The following is a 15,876-nucleotide window of genomic DNA, read 5'->3' as shown; positions in this document are numbered from 1 at the left end:
TTTTTTTTTTTTTTTTTTTGTGGGAGATGGAGCCTTGCTCTGTCACTCAGGTAGGAGTGTAGTGGCATGATCTCAGCTCACTGGACCCCCTTCCTCCCAGGTTCAGGCAATTCTCACGTCTCAGCCTCCCGAGGAGCTGGGATTACAGGTGCCTACCACCACGCCCAGCTAATTTTTATATTTTTACTAGAGATGGGGTTTCACCATGTTGGCCAGGCTGGTCTCGAACTCGTGACCTCAGGTGATCTGCCCAAAACAAAAAAACCAAAAAAATTAGGCCAGGTGTGGTGTCTCACATCTGTAATCCCAGCACTTTGGGAGGCCAAGGAGGGCGGATCACCTGAGCTCAGGAGTTTGAGACCACCTTGGCCAATGTGGCAAAACTCTGTCTTTACCAAAATACAAAAAATTAGCTGGGTGTGGTGACACGTCTGTGGTCCCAGCTACTTGGGAGGCTGAAGTGGGAGAATCACCTGAACATGAGAGGGCATTGCAGTGAGCCAACATTGCGCCCCTGCACTCCAACCTGCGTGACAGAAAGAGACCCCACCTCAAAATCAAAAACAAAAGAAAAGCCCACAAAATTAGGCAGCTGATCAAAAGATGACTAGTTTGTACAAATATTCGTGGCATATTAATGCATCACCATAATTAACTTGGAATAGCCTCCCAGAAAGTACTAGAAATAAGTGGGTTTGTTTGTTGTTTTTTAATTTTAATACAGAGACGAGGTCTTGCTGTATTGCCCAGGCTGAGCTCAAGTGATCCTCATGCCTTGGCCTCCCCCAAGAGCTAGGATTACAGTTGTGAGCCACTGCACCTGACCAAGTGTTGTCTATTTATTATGTTTTCTTTTTTTTGAGATGGAGTCTTGCTCTATCACCCAGGCTGGAGTGCAGTGGTGCAATCTTGGCTCACTGCAACCTCCACCTGCTAGGTTCAGGTGATTCTCCAAGCCTCAGCCTCCGGAGTAGCTGGAACTACAGGCGCCAACCACCACGCCAGCTACTTTTCGTACTTTTTTGTCTTTTTTTTTTTTGCCTCCCAGGTTCACGCCATTCTCCTGCCTCAGCCTCCCAAGTAACTTGGGACTACAGGCACCTACCACCATGCCCAGCTAATGTTTTGTGTTTTTAGTAGAGATGGGGTTTCATCGTGTTAGCCAGGATGATCTCAATCTCCTGACCTTATGATCTGCCCGCCTGCCTCGGCTTCCCAAAGTGTTGGGATTACAGGCATGAGCCACTGCACCCAGCCTACTTTTTGTATTTTTAGTAGAGATGGGTTTCACCATGTTGGCCAGGCTGGTCTCGAACTCCTGACCTCAGGTGATCCGCCTGCCTCAGCCTCCCAAAGTTCTGGGATTCAGGCATGAGCCACCATTATTATGTTTTCATTTGAAGATATTTTACCCTATAAAGTTTTTGTTCTCATTTACCTGATGCTAACATCAAGGCCTCAATCTTTTTCCTTTTTCCTGTCATATCAGTTCTTCTTCCTAGTCTAGTGCAGATTCACTACTCAGGAAGCTGAGTGAAAGTGGAGTCTGGATAAACACAGTACCTTTTCTAATTTCACCCGAGACTCTCGTCCACATTCCAGGGGCGTGGTGAGGTTATTTATATCCTGACCCCAGAAGGCAAAAAACTTCTCAATTCGGAGACTGCGAAGAGCGTAATACCCAGCATTCCGGATTCCATATTTCTGGCCAACACTCATCACTTCATTGTACACATGCAAGGCGTACTATAGGAAGAGATGGAAAATTAGTAAGCAGCAGACCTTCAGAATTAAGCATGAAGCATGTCTGGAAGAGCTGATGGCTCACACTATTAACATGGACAAGAGAGGAGGCGTGTAAAACTCCCAGGATGTCTCATCCTTGACACACTTAGGGCATAGCCCAAGGGTGATGAGCTGGGGTCACCCCAGCCTGGACTTAAGCTCCATGACAGCAGGATCCATGTCTTTTTACCTCTCTAAAATATCTTGTGTGGTAATTCTAGCCCACAGCAATTTTTAAATAATAATTTGTAGAAGCACTCTCACCATTTGGTAAATGGCCAGTCTCATCATCATTTTAAAACAGCCCACTAACACTCCACGGTCTTCATCTGATTCTGGCTTTGTTCTTTTGCTCCAGTTTCCCAACCACTGTCATGCCCTCATGTGCTGGCCCAAGCTGTGAGGCCCAGCTCTCACACGTAACTCGAGATGTGTGCACACATTGGATGACGGTAGGGGAGCCAGTAAGGCAGGGCCCGCCTGCTCATGTCCCATAGCATTCAGGCTCTCAAGCTGCTCTTTTCTTGGTTTCAGAAACATGTACGTTATCAGATCAGTGAACAGAAGGTTTTCCAAACTGAAGGCATATATTCAATCCTTGTCTGAACATACACCGCTAAGTTTAAAGTCCAACAAAAATGAGACTACACTGCTTTAAAAACTATAAAATGAAATCGAAAGCAAGACACAGCAAAGAACCAGCTTCAGTAATACTGCAGTTCTTTATCCTCGTGCAGTATGTTTCTATAAACTGCACCACTGTAGCTGAACGGGCATCTACCAAACAGACCACTACGATCAATTATTTTATTTCATTCTATTTCACTTCATTTTTTTTTTTTTTAATTTTATTTTTGAGACAGAGTTTTGCTCTTCCGCCCAGGCTGGAGTGAAGTGGTGCTATCTTGGCTCAATGCAACTTCCACCTCCTGGGTTCAAGCGATTCTCCTGCCTCAGCCTCCTGAGTAGCTGAGATTATAGGCGCCCGCCCACCACACCCGGCTAATTTTTGTATTTTTAGTAGAGATGAGGTTTCACTATGTTGACCAGGCTGCTCTAGCACTCCTGACCTCAGGTGATTCGCCCACCTTTGCTTCCCAAAGTGCTGGGATTACAGGCATGAACCACTGTGCCGGGAAGACAACTTTAAATGTGGAAAAAAGGAATCCAAGCTATTGCATGCAACACTCGCCTGTGGTATGTGTATAAGGGAAACACCTGAATCAGCCAAGGTGGGTGCAGGAGACCCACAGAACACGGCAGGATGAGGAGAAGACAGAGCTGGCGTCTCCAGGGAGCGTGGTACTCTCCCACCTCAAGCTCAATCCCCGGTTCTTTAGCTAAGAGAACGACCAAGGAAGAAAGAGGTAACCAGGTGACAAGTGTTGCCCAGATCCAACTACATGACTAATGTTGGCAAAATCAAAGAGAAGAGTGGGTCTCCACCATTTACTCATTTTTCTCACAAAATACCAGAGATTTAGTGTGAACAAAACGAGAATCTGCCATGTGCCCCCATGTTTTGGAAGACTTCTTCTCAAAGAGACAAACATCAGCTTCCTGGACAAAAGCCAGTTTATAGAGAACTCAAGTGCGGCACAAATAATCTCTTTGACTCATGAAAAATCATAAGAAAGGGAACAGCTCAGGGAAATCAGAAAGCTGAAACCAAGGCCTCCAAGCAAGGATAAAGCTGCCAGAGCCACAGAGCCTCCCCTTCCTGATGAGGTTTGACCACAAGCATCTAGGTGACAACAGCTGAACCACTGGGTGGCACTTCAGAATCAACACGTCTGCACAGGCCAACCATGGCAGCTGCATCTGTTTAAACTCTTCCCAAGTCTTGAACAATCTCTTCATCTTCATATTGTTATAATGCTTCTGAGTGTGGAAAAGCAGATGAAATTTCATGCGCTGATATATCTGTGCTTTAATAATTTAAAAAAGGTTGGGCACAGTGGCTCAAATAGTTAAAAGAGGGCTGGACACAGTGGCTCATGCCGGTAATCCCAACACTTTGGGAGGCTGAGACGAGAGGATCATTTGAGGCTAGAGTTAGAGTCCAGCGTGGGCAACATATGCAGACTCTCATTGCTATAAAAAAATAAAAAATAGGCCGGGCATGGTGGCTCATGCCTGTAATCCTAGCACTTTGGGAGGCCAAGGCAGGCAGATCACGAGGTCAGGAAAGCGAGAGCATCCTGGCCAACACGGTGAAACCCTGTCTCTACTAAAAATACAAAAAATTAGCCGGGTGTGGTGGTGTGCGCCTGTAGTCCCAGCTACTCAGGAGGCTGAGGCAGGAGAATCGTTTGAACCTGGGAGGCAGAGCTTGCAGTGAGCCGAGATAGTGCCACTGCACTCCAGCTTGGGCGACAATGGGAGACTCTGTCTAAACAATAAATTAAAAAAAAAAAAATAGCTGGGCACCTATGGTCCTACCTACTCAGGAAGCTGAGGTGGGAGGACTGCTTGAGCCCAGAGGTTCAAGGCTGCAGTGAGCTATGATCATGCCACTGCACTAAAAAATAGTAGTAAATAAGGTCGGGGCAGTGGCTCACATGTGTAATCCCAACACTTTGGGAGGCTGAGGCGAGAGGATCACTAGAGTCCAGGAATCTGAGACCAGCCTAGGCAACATAGCAAGACCCTACCTCTACCTCTAAAATAAAATTACCTCTAAAAATAAACTTAAACTACTCTACCTCTAAAAATAAAATCAAACGATTAGCTGGGGATGTTGGTACATGCCTGTAGTCCCAGCTATTCAGGAGGCTGAGGCAGGAGGATCACTTCAGCCTGGGAGGTCAAGCTGTAGTAAGCCAGTCTGGGTGACAGAGCAATGCCCTATCTCACCAAAAAAAAAAAAAAAATTTAAGAGAAAACCTATCACTAAAAGTAATATGACTAACATCAAGAAGAAAACAAGCATGCCTACAATCATTGCTACCTGTCACAATAGGACAAAGGAAGGAAATTATAGGAAGAAAGACTGTGGGCCGGGCGTGGCAGCTCACGCCTGTAATCCCAGCACTTTGGGAGACCGAGGTGGGCGGATCACCTAAGGTTAGGAGTTCAAGACCAGCCTGGCCAACATGGTGAAACCCCGTCTCTACCAAAAATACAAAAATTAGCTGGGTGTGGTGGCACGCCCTGTAATCCCAGCTACTCGGGAGGCTGAGGCAGGAGAATCGCTTGAACCCGGGAGGCGGAGGTTGCGGTGAGGCTAGATTGCGCCATGGCACTCCAGCCTGGGGCATAAGAGTGAGACTTCGTCTCAAAAAAAAAAAAAGAAAGAAAAGATTGTGGAAAAAGAAGAAACTATTACTATTTGCGTATGATTAGACTGAACTCAGCCTGCAGACCTTTTTATAACAGCAAAAGACTAGAAATATCATAAATGTCTATTAGTATCGGAATGAATTAGAATGAATGGAATGAATGAATGAATGGATGAATGCAATGCTATGCCACTGTTAAAAAATAAAGAAAAAAAGAACAAGGAAGCTCTTTTTCTTTAGGTACCAACAAAGAAAGAGCTCTAAGAGAAATTGTGGGCCAGGCGTGGTGGCTCAAGCCTGTAATCCCAGCACTTTGGGAGGCCGAGACGGGTGGAACACGAGGTCAGGAGATCGAGACCATCCTGGCTAACATGGTGAAACCCCGTCTCTACTAAAAAATACAAAAAACTAGCTGGGCGAGGTGGCGGGCGCCTGTAGTCCCAGCTACTCGGGAGGCTGAGGCAGGAGAATGGCGTAAACCTGGGAGGCGGAGGTTGCAGTGAGCTGAGATCCGGCCACTGCACTCCAGCCTGGGTGACAGAGCGAGACTCCGTCTCAAAAAAAAAAAAAAAAAAGAAAAAAAAGAGAAATTGTGAAGTGACGCCCGGTGCAGTGGCTCACGCCTGTAATCCCAGCACTTTGGAAGGCTGAGGTGTGCGGACCACTTGAGGTCAGGAGTTGGAGATAAGCCTGGGCAACATGGTGAAGCCCCGTCTCTACTAAAAATACAAAATTCAGCCAGGCATGGTGGTGTGTACCTGTAATCTCAACTACTTGGGAGGCTGAGGTGGGAGAATTACTTGAACCTGGGAGGCAAAGGTTGCAGGGAACTGAAATTATGCCACTACACTCTATCCTAGGTGACAGAGTGAGACTGTCTCAATTAAAAAAAAAAATTGTGAAGTGAAAAAAAAAAACAGGATGAAGAATAGCAGTATGCTTCCATTTCTGTTTTTAAAAAGGGGGCTTGGCTGGGTATGGTGGCTCACACCTATAATCCCAGCACTTTGGGAGGACAAAGTGGGTGTATCACCTGAGGTCAGGAGTTTGAGACCAGCCTGAGTGACATGGCAAAATTCGTCTCTACAAAAAATTACAAAAATTAGCCAGGTATGGTGACACATGCCTACAGTCCCAGCTACTCGGGAGGCTGAGGTGGGAGGGTGGCTTGAGCCCAGGAGGTCGAGGCTGCAGTGAGCCATGGTCATGCCATTGCACTCCAACCTGGGCAACAGAGTGAGACTATGTCTCAAAAAGAAAAAAATTAATTATAAATTTGCTTGCAATATGCATACAAATCTCAAGTGCCATATAAAATACTAATATTATTGGTAACAGTTGGTAAGAACTGATCAGACGGCGCCAAATACTTTTTAAATGTATTACCTATTCAAAAAAACTTATATAACTTAGTTAAAAATGGTCAAATCTCTTCAATGCAGCCTACCTCAGTTCCCAAGGCCCAATCAGATACAGCTCTCCAAACCTGCCAGTGCTGGTGAATGCCGGGAGCACTGGCACGCCACAGTGGTTGTAGGAAGAAGGGAAGGGTGCCCTCTCACCTCTATGGGGATGTAGAGCATGAATCCCGGCTCTCCTGTGTGCGTCATGCTCATCACGCGGATCCCATTTGCATAGCCCACGCTCATCTCCTGCAGGGACAAAGATAGCAGTCAGCCTGGGCACTCACATTGCTTGTTAAGGCGGGACGCCTGGGGAAACCTTTCATTAGTGCTGCACCCTCTGCTTACTGTTGAGTGAAACAGACGCCAAAGCAAGAATTTCATCCTGAAAGCGGTGAATTTCCAGGTCCTGAGGCACTGAGAATGGAGCACTGCCTCTGTGACACCTCTACTTGTTACTGTTACCATCTCAGGAGTTTTAGCCAAGATGATGGTGGAGAGTGGAGGGAAGTCTTTGACAAGCACAAAATATTCCTCTTTGCCAGGTCCTTGTGTTAGTCGGGGGTTGCAGGCACAATGAGGACAAGGCGAGTGTCTTCTCTGGGGGACTCAACAGACAAACCCTGGCCACCTGCCATACAAATGATGCCCGTTGCCCACAGACATGATTCATCTGCTATCCTGGGGTCAAAGACGGGCTTCTGATTCTCAGGACATGTTACATAGATGCTCAATTCCCTAACAACGGCCACTGATGCAATCACTGTTCCTATAAAGGAAAGTGGAAAGTCCCGGACAGCACTGAAGTGAAGCGCTTCCATAGGAGGCTGACAGGATGCGGCACTCGCCGGCTGTTGAGCATACGGGTCACTCCTCCAAGCAGGAGAGCGAACACTGGGAGGGGTCCACTGACGGCTAACAGTGGAGAGTTTTCTGTTGCTTCACTTTGCCTCGGAGAAGGAAAACTGTGAAACAATTTGTAGCTGTTACCAACTTTGGGTGAACTTCCAAGAGTCTCCATCAGTAACTGCCTGGAAGTTGCTGGTTACAGGTTGCCAAGATGTCTGTCCGTTTGGATGTCTCTAATCAGCTGCTTCCTGGGGAGGATTCCGTTGTCATTGCTTTCATTCGATTACAGTTTGTTTCACTCAGCTGTGGTAGCCACTTACAGGAAAGAAAATTATGTAAGAAGTTCAGAGATTCACCTATGCCATTTCTTCTCTGAAGATGCCACAGACACAGAAGTTACTCTGTGTACAGAAAAGAGACCACACTGCATGAAGAGAAGGGACCTAACTTCGACACGCATTTTTGTGTGAGTCATAATCCTGGAACTTCAAATTTTAATCCAGTGCTACAGAAACCAAAAAGCATACAGACTTTACATTTAGAGAACCTAAATCCACTTCAAAGATATCCGAATGCTTATCAAATAAGGAAAGCTTGGAGTGTAAAAAATAAACAAATAAGGCCAGGCACAGTGGCTAACACCTGTAATCCCAGCACTTTGGGAGGCCTTGGTGGGCGGATGACCTGAGGTCAGGAGTTCGAGACCAGGCTGGCCAACATGGTGAAACCTTGTCTCTACTAAAAATAAAAAAAATTAGCAGGGCATGGTGGTGGGCGCTTATAATCCCAGCTACTTGGGAGGCTGAAACAGGAGAATCGCCTGAACCCGGGAAGTGGAAGTTGCAGTGAGCCAAGATCGCACCATTGCATGCCAGCCTGCGCAACAAGAGTGAAACTCTGCCTCAAAATAAAAACTAGCCGGGCGAGGTGGCGGACGCCTGTAGTCCCAGCTACTTGGGAGGCTGAGGCAGGAGAATGGTGTAAACCCGGGAGGCGGAGCTTGCAGTGAGCTGAGATCCGGCCACTGCACTCCAGCCTGGGCCACAGAGCGAGACTCTGTCTCAAAAACAACAACAACAACAACAACAACAAATAAATATACTCAGTCACTTCTTCGCTAAAGAAGGGCAGCGCATTTTTTTTTTTTTTTTGAGACAGAGTCTTGCTCTGTCACTTAACCTCGAGTGCAATGGTGCAATCTCGTGCAATAACCTGGAGTGCAATGGCTGCAACATCTGCCTCCCAGGTTCAAGCCATTCTCCTGCCTCAGCCTCCCGAGTAGCTGGGACCACAGGCATGCATCACCACGCCTGGCTAATTTTTGTATTTTTGTATTTATTTATTTATTTATTTTTGAGGTAGAATCTCACTCAATATATTGCCCAGGCTGGAGTACAATGGCACGATCTCGGCTCACTACAACCTCCGCCTCCCAGGTTCAAGTGATTCTCCTGCCTTAGCATCCCGAGTAGCTAGGATTACAGGCATGTACCGCCACATCCGACTAATTTTTGTATTTTTAGTAGAGATGGGGTTTCGCCATGTTGGCCAGGCTGGTCTTGAACTCTTGACTTCATGATCTGCCCAGCTCGGCCTCCCAAAGTGCTGGGATTACAGGCGTGAGCCACTGCGCCTGGCCAGCGCACTCTTTGAGACAGTCTCACTCTGTCACCCAGGTGGAGTGCAGTGGCGTGTTCTCGGCTCACTGCAACCTCTGCCTCCCGGGTTCAAGCGATTCCCGTGCCTCAGCCTCACAAGTAGCCGGGATTATAGGCGTGTGCGACCACACCTGGCTAATTTTTGTATTTTTAACAGAGACAGGGTCTCACCATGTTGGCCAGGCTGGTCTCAAACTCCTGACCTTGGGTGATCCACCTGCCTTGGCCACCTAAAGTGCTGGGACATAAGCCACCTCACCCAGCCAAGACACTGTTTGTGGGTGTTAACACCATAGTAAGAACATGGAACTGCCACCGCTATGAAAGACACATTCTCTACCCATTTAAAAACAGAACTTTATCAGCACTCACCTTGCAAAAGAGGCTTGGGAAGTGGTCTGGAGTCATAGGGGCATAGGACAACTCGGACAGCACATCCACAGCTCGAGGGCCAATCAGATTGAGGGCTAAATGGAAAAGAACAAGAGATGTCCAGCTCTCCTGCTGAACAGGTGACCCAGTCGGAAAGGTCTACTGTAGACTTGCTCAGCTATAGCCAGGCCTGGGTGCTGAGACCAGGAATATGTCCCTTTGCTTAGGCACTCCAAGGATGGATGCTAAGCACCCTGATTCTGGTGAATACACCTCTGCCAACAGGGCCTGTGAACACAGCAGGGCTGGCCATAACTGCCCACACAATTTCCATTCTCCTCTTTTTCCCAGCATGGCTAAGTGATGGAAGAAGCCCCAACCCCAAATCAGTACCCGGAGGAGATCTGCCCAACCAAAAAGTATACGGACTTTAAATTCGTAGAAGCTAAATCCACTTCAAAGATATCCTAATGCTTACTACATAAGGAAAGCATTATTCCGGACACCGGTGTTTGGGACATCAGCTTGTGCTAATTACACATCATCCATCCTAAGACATGACTTTTGTTCAGTAACATTCTGTAGTTTGCCAATCCAGGAGCAGGACGTAAATCATATTCGCTACTACAAGGAATTGAGAATGAGGGCCTGGGAGAGGAAATGCTGCTGGGGCCAAGGGGCAAGATCAGTTAGGTGGGAGGGCGGGAGGGGTTAAGTTGAGACGGCTGAGGGTGAGAAAATCAGGGAACCAAGTCATCCTTAAAAATTAGGTACTAGGCCGGGCGCGGTGGCTCATGCCTATAATCCCAGCACTTTGGGAGGCCGAAACGGGGTGGATCACGAGGTCAGGAGATCGACACCATCCCGGCTAACATGGTGAAACCCTAGGTCTTCTACTAAAAATACAAAAAAAAAAAAAACCAAAAAAAAGCCGGGCGAGGTGGGCGGCACCATGTAGTCCCCAGCTACTTGGGAGGCTGAGGCAGGAATATGGCATAAACTGGGAGGGTGGACCTTGCAGTGAGCGAGACTGCACGCGCTGCACTCCAGCCCTGGGCGACAGAGCAAGACTCTGTCTCAAAAAAAAAAAAAAAAATAAAAAAAATTAAGGTACTCATTAAAAAAAAAAAAAAAACTTAAAATTTACTCATTATATCAAAAAATAATTACCTCCTACATGCAAGCTGTAGGGGATATAGCAGTGAACAAAACAATAGAAACCAAAGCGAAGCACTAAACTCATTTCACACTTCCACTACAAAAAGAAGAAGTGGGCTGGGCATGGTGGCTGCATGCCCGTAATCTGAGCACTTTGGGAGACCAAGGCAGGTGGATCATCCTGAGGTCAGAAGATTTGAGACCCAAGACTGACCAACATGGTGAAACCCCAATCTCTAGTCAAAAATAATAAAAATGTACTCATGCCTGTAATCCAGCCTTTGTGAGGCCGAGGTGGGCAGATACGAAAGCAGGAGATCGAGACCATCCTGGCTAACACGGGTGAAACCCTGTCTCTACTAAAAAAATAATCAAAAAATATTAGCTGGGCGTGGGGCGGGTGCCTGTAGTCCAGCTACTTGGAAGGCTGAGGCAGGAGAATGGCGCGAAACCGGAAGGCGGAGCTTTCAGTGAGCCGAGATCACATCCACTGCACTCCAGGGTGGGTGACAGAGCAACACTCCGTCACACACACAACACAAAAAAAGAATTGGCTAGTGGCCCGTGTGCCCTGTAATCTCAGCTACTCAGGAGGCTGAGGTAGGAGAATCGCAAGGTAGAGGTTGCACTGAGGGGAGATGCACCACTGCATCTAGCCTGGCCAAAGAGTAAGAAATCCATCTTCAAATAAACAAAACATACATAAATAAAATAAATTAAAAATTAGTTGGTGGCAGTGCATGTGCCCTGTGGTTCCAGCTACTTCGGAGGGCTGAGGTGGGAGGACTGCTTAGCCCCAGAGGTTGAGGCTGCAGTGAGTTACGATGGTGCAACTGCACTCCAGCTTGGGCAAGAGCATATCCTGTCTCAAAAAAAAAAAAAAAAAAAAGTCTTAAAATCTACTTTTTTTTTTTTTTTGAGACGAAGTTCGCTCTGTTGCCTGGGCTACGGCTACAGTACAATGGCATGATCTCGGCTCACTGCAACTGCCGCCTTCCAGACTCAAGCGATTCTCCCGCCTCAGCCTCCCAAGTAGCTGGGACTATAGGCGTGCACCATGTCCAGCTAATTTTTGCATTTTTAGTAGAGATGGGATTTTACCATGTTGGCCAGGCTGGTCTTGAACTCCCAGTCTCATGATCCGCCCACCTTGGCCTCCCAAAGTGCTGGGATTACAGGTGTAAGCCACTGTGTCCAGCCTTCAATTTTCTTTTCTTTTTTTTTTTTTGAGACGGAGTCTCACTTGCCTAGGATGGAGTGCAGTGGTGCGATCTGGGCTCACTGCAACCTCTGCCTCCCAGGTTCAAGTGATTCTTCTGCTTCAGCCTCCCAAGTAGCTGGGACTACAGGCATGTGCCACCATGCCCAGCTAATTTTTGTATTTTTAGTAGAGATGGGGTTTCACCATATAGGCCAGGCTGGTCTTGAACTCCTGACCTAGTGATCTGCCCACCTCGGCCTCCAAAAGTGCTGGGATTACAGGTGTGAGCCATTGCGCCCACTAGAGATCAATTTCCTATGACCAGAGAGCCTCTTCTATGCTAACTCTAATGTTCACTTTTGAGGGTCAAATGTAAAGAAGGCAAACGTGGAAGACACATCTGCATCTGCTGGCCTTTTCCACGTGGCAGAGCCTGAGGCTCCCGTACCTGTGTACTTCCAGGTGACGTCCTCCAGGAGCAGGTTGCTGTCTTCCGGCATGTGTTTCTTAAGCCAAGCCCAACAGTGGACCTGCTGGTCGGTTGGAGAGATCATGAAGAAACTGAAAAGTGAGACCCCAAAAGAATCAAAACCAGGTAGCAGAAAAAGGATCAGGAAACAATCAAATCTTATTTAGTTTCAAAGCAATGAGGCAAACACTAGGGAAAGATTTCTTAGCTTTCACAGAAGGCCAGTAGCGCCATTCTAGGATGTACCACCTAACAACAAAACAAAATTCTGGCCTCCTGTTAGTGCCAAGAAATTATACAGATTTACTAACGTAAGACATCGGCTAGGCACAGTGGCTCAGGCCTGTAATCCCAGCACTTTGGGAGGCCAAGGTGGGCGGATTGCTTGAGCTCAGGTGTTCAAGACTAGCCTGGGCAATGTGGCAAAATCCTATCTCTACAAAATACACAAAAATTGGCTGGGTGCGGTGGCGGTACCTGCGGTCCCAGCTACTTGGAAAGCTGAGGTGGGAGGATCACTTGAGCCCAGGAGGTGGAGGCTGCAGGGATCCATGATCGCATCACTGCACTCCAGCCTGGGTGACAAAGTGAGACCCTGTCTCCAAAAAAAAAAAAAAAAAAAACAGACAAGGCATCTTCTCCCACTAGGGTACATAATCTAGTAGGCTTTTTAAAATTCTCCTCCTGGTGATTTCTTTTTGTTTAGGACTGCTAATAAACTGGTTTTGATTTCATGTAATGATTCTTAGTCCCTGGGATTTATGGTTCCTGGAGAAGCTCCTGAGAGCCTCTGCTACAGTACCCCTAAGGAATCAACGTGTTGGAGGGAGCAGAGAGGACGGCAGCTCATCTCACCTGCGCTTGTTCAGTCGTGCTATGCTGCAGTCATTTTCATACCCTCCACCCTCGTTGAGCATGCCGGTATGTACAATGTGGCCCACAGGCACATCCAGGTCATTGGAAAAGAGGTACTGTAGAACTTCTAATGCCTGATCCCCAGTGGACTGCAGGGTTAGGGAATGAAACAAGAAAGAGTGAGCGTGAGAGCACCTGGCTGAGCCACATGGCCCCACCAGCAATGAACCTCACCGAGAAAATTCAATCAGCCAATTCCCACGTGACATTTGCAGACATACTCCACTGCAAGAAGCTCCAGGCAATGCTAGCTATTGATTCTTATGATAAACAGGCCTCTCTAGCAAATCAAAAACCCAAAACAAGAAGCTAAAATTTCAGAAAATGTTACAATACAGATGAAACACAAAATATACCAGAATTCTTAAGAAATCAGTTTTTTGTTCTTGTATTACTTTTTAGATGGAGTCTCACTCTGTTGCCCAGGCTGAGTGCAGTGGCACAATCTCAGCTCACTGCAACCACCACCTCCTGAGTTCACGTGATTCTCCTGCCTCAGCCTCCCTACTAGCTGGGACTACAAGCGCCCGCCACCACGCCCGGCTTTTTTTGTTTTTGTTTTTTGAGATATTCGTTCTTGTCACCCAGGCTGGAGTGCCATGGTGCAATCTCAGCTCACTGCAGCCTCCATCTCCTGGGTTCAAGCAATTCTCCTGCCTCAGCCTCCCAAGTAGCTGGGATTACAAGTGCCCGCCACCACGCCTGGCTAATTTTTTGTATTTTTGGTAGAGATGGTTTCACCACGTTGGCCAGGCTGGTCTTGAACTCCTGATCTCAGGTGATCTGCCCGTCTCGGCCTCCCAAACTGCTGGGATTACAGGTGTGAGCCACTACTCCTGGCCTTAATTTTTGTATTTTTAGTAGAAACGGGCTTTCACCATCTTGGCCAGGCTGGTCTCGAACTCCTGACCTCAGATGATCCATGCCCCCTTGGCCTCCCAAAGTGCTGGGAATACAAGCATGAGCCACTGCACCCAGTCAGGAATCAGTTTTGAAGAAGAAAAACAAAAGGCATTCAATAAATATGCAGTTTCCTAATCCATTATTTTGGTTCCCAAATACTTACTGTTATCTCAAACTTTGTGAAAGAGGACATGTCAATGACACACACAGCTTCCTTACAGCACTTGACTTCAGACTCCACAATGTCAAACCAATCTGGCTTATAGAAAGTCTTGCTCTGCTCCAATGCCAGGAGGTCTATGGAATGGAAAAATCATAAAGTGGAAAGAAAATGAGGGAACTTAACACTGGGGAGTCTCCCTGTAGAGTTTAGTGTAGTCCAGGTGGTTCTTATTCTTCTGTAACACATTCTAGCTTATGCACTTGAAAATGTATTTTATTAATTACCAGGACAAAAAAAAAAAAAAAAAAAAAAAAAAAAAAAAAAAAAGAAGCAAAAATGAGAATGTGACTTCTTACCCTTGTCAGGGGGAACAAAGTACTTTGGCCTCTCAAATCCATGTTTCTCCATCCACCTGGCTCCCTGTGCATCCAGCCGGTCGTAGAGAGGAGAGGTGCGTAACTGCCTACCAGTCTGGAAGTCCCAGCGGGGAACCTTCAGATCATACATCAAAGCTAGACAGACAAGAGTAGTCTATGAAAGCCCAACACACAAATTCTTGACCTGAGTAGCCAATATCCACTAGACTCTGGAGTTGTTTCTATTCAAAAGAGCTTTCCAGGCTAATGTAGTCTTTTTTTTTTTTTTTTTTTGAGATAGAGTTTTGCTCTTGTTGCCCAGGCTGGAGTGCAGTAGCACAATCTTGGCTCACCGCAACCTCCGCCTCCTGGGTTTAAGCGATTCTCCCGCCTCAGCCTTCCAAGTAGATGGGATTACAGGCACGCAACACCGTGCCAGGCTAANAAAAAATTAGGTACTCATTTAAAAAAAAAAAAAAAAACTTTAAAATTTACTCATTCATTCAAAAAATAAATTACCTCCTACATGCAAGCTGTAGGGGATATAGCAGTGAACAAAACAAATAGAAACCAAAGCACTAACTCATTTCACACTTCACCTACAAAAAGAAGAAGGGGCTGGGCATGGTGGCTCATGCCCGTAATCTGAGCACTTTGGGAGACCAAGGCAGGTGGATCATCTGAGGTCAGAAGTTTGAGACCAGACTGACCAACATGGTGAAACCCCATCTCTATCAAAAATATAAAAAATTACTCATGCCTGTAATCCCAGCACTTTGGGAGGCCGAGGTGGGCAGATCACAAAGTCAGGAGATCGAGACCATCCTGGCTAACACGGTGAAACCCTGTCTCTACTAAAAAATGCAAAAAATTAGCTGGGCGTGGTGGCGGGTGCCTGTAGTCCCAGCTACTTGGAAGGCTGAGGCAGGAGAATGGCGCGAAACCGGAAGGCGGAGCTTTCAGTGAGCCGAGATCACACCACTGCACTCCAGGGTGGGTGACAGAGCAACACTCCGTCACACACACACACAAAAAAAAATTGGCATAGTGGCGTGTGCCTGTAATCTCAGCTACTCAGGAGGCTGAGGTAGGAGAATCGCAAGGTAGAGGTTGCACTGAGGGGAGATCGCACCACTGCATTCTAGCCTGGGCAACAGAGTAAGACTCCATCTCAAAATAAACAAACAAATACATAAATAAATAAATTAAAAATTAGTTGGGTGCAGTGGCATGTGCCTGTGGTTCCAGCTACTCTGGAGGCTGAGGTGGGAGGACTGCTTCAGCCCAGGAGGTTGAGGCTGCAGTGAGTTACGATGGTGCAACTGCACTCCAGCTTGGGCAACAGAGCAATATCCTGTCTCAA

General features: G+C 46.9%; 1 protein-coding gene across 5 annotated transcripts in view; it reads right to left on the bottom strand.

Moving 5' to 3' along the window:
• Positions 1-15,876, bottom strand: part of PDPR (pyruvate dehydrogenase phosphatase regulatory subunit) — a 54,958-nt gene that overhangs the window by 2,939 nt on the left and 36,143 nt on the right. For all 5 annotated transcript variants that reach the window (XM_017868717.1, XM_017868720.1, XM_017868718.1 and 2 more), the window contains 7 exons: positions 14,514-14,669; positions 14,158-14,291; positions 13,032-13,180; positions 12,156-12,268; positions 9,349-9,443; positions 6,629-6,718; positions 1,564-1,746 (listed from right to left, as the gene is read on the bottom strand). In XM_017868717.1, the coding sequence (XP_017724206.1) occupies positions 1,564-1,746; positions 6,629-6,718; positions 9,349-9,443; positions 12,156-12,268; positions 13,032-13,180; positions 14,158-14,291; positions 14,514-14,669 (920 nt within the window). The remainder of the gene's footprint in view (positions 1-1,563; positions 1,747-6,628; positions 6,719-9,348; positions 9,444-12,155; positions 12,269-13,031; positions 13,181-14,157; positions 14,292-14,513; positions 14,670-15,876) is intronic.

The sequence above is a fragment of the Rhinopithecus bieti genome, unplaced genomic scaffold (genome assembly GCF_001698545.2).
Source record: "Rhinopithecus bieti isolate Rb0 unplaced genomic scaffold, ASM169854v2 scaffold_2574, whole genome shotgun sequence".
Lineage (NCBI taxonomy): Eukaryota > Metazoa > Chordata > Mammalia > Primates > Cercopithecidae > Rhinopithecus > Rhinopithecus bieti.
Note: the sequence above shows the minus strand (reverse complement) of the source record. Positions and strands in the feature narration are given on the sequence as shown.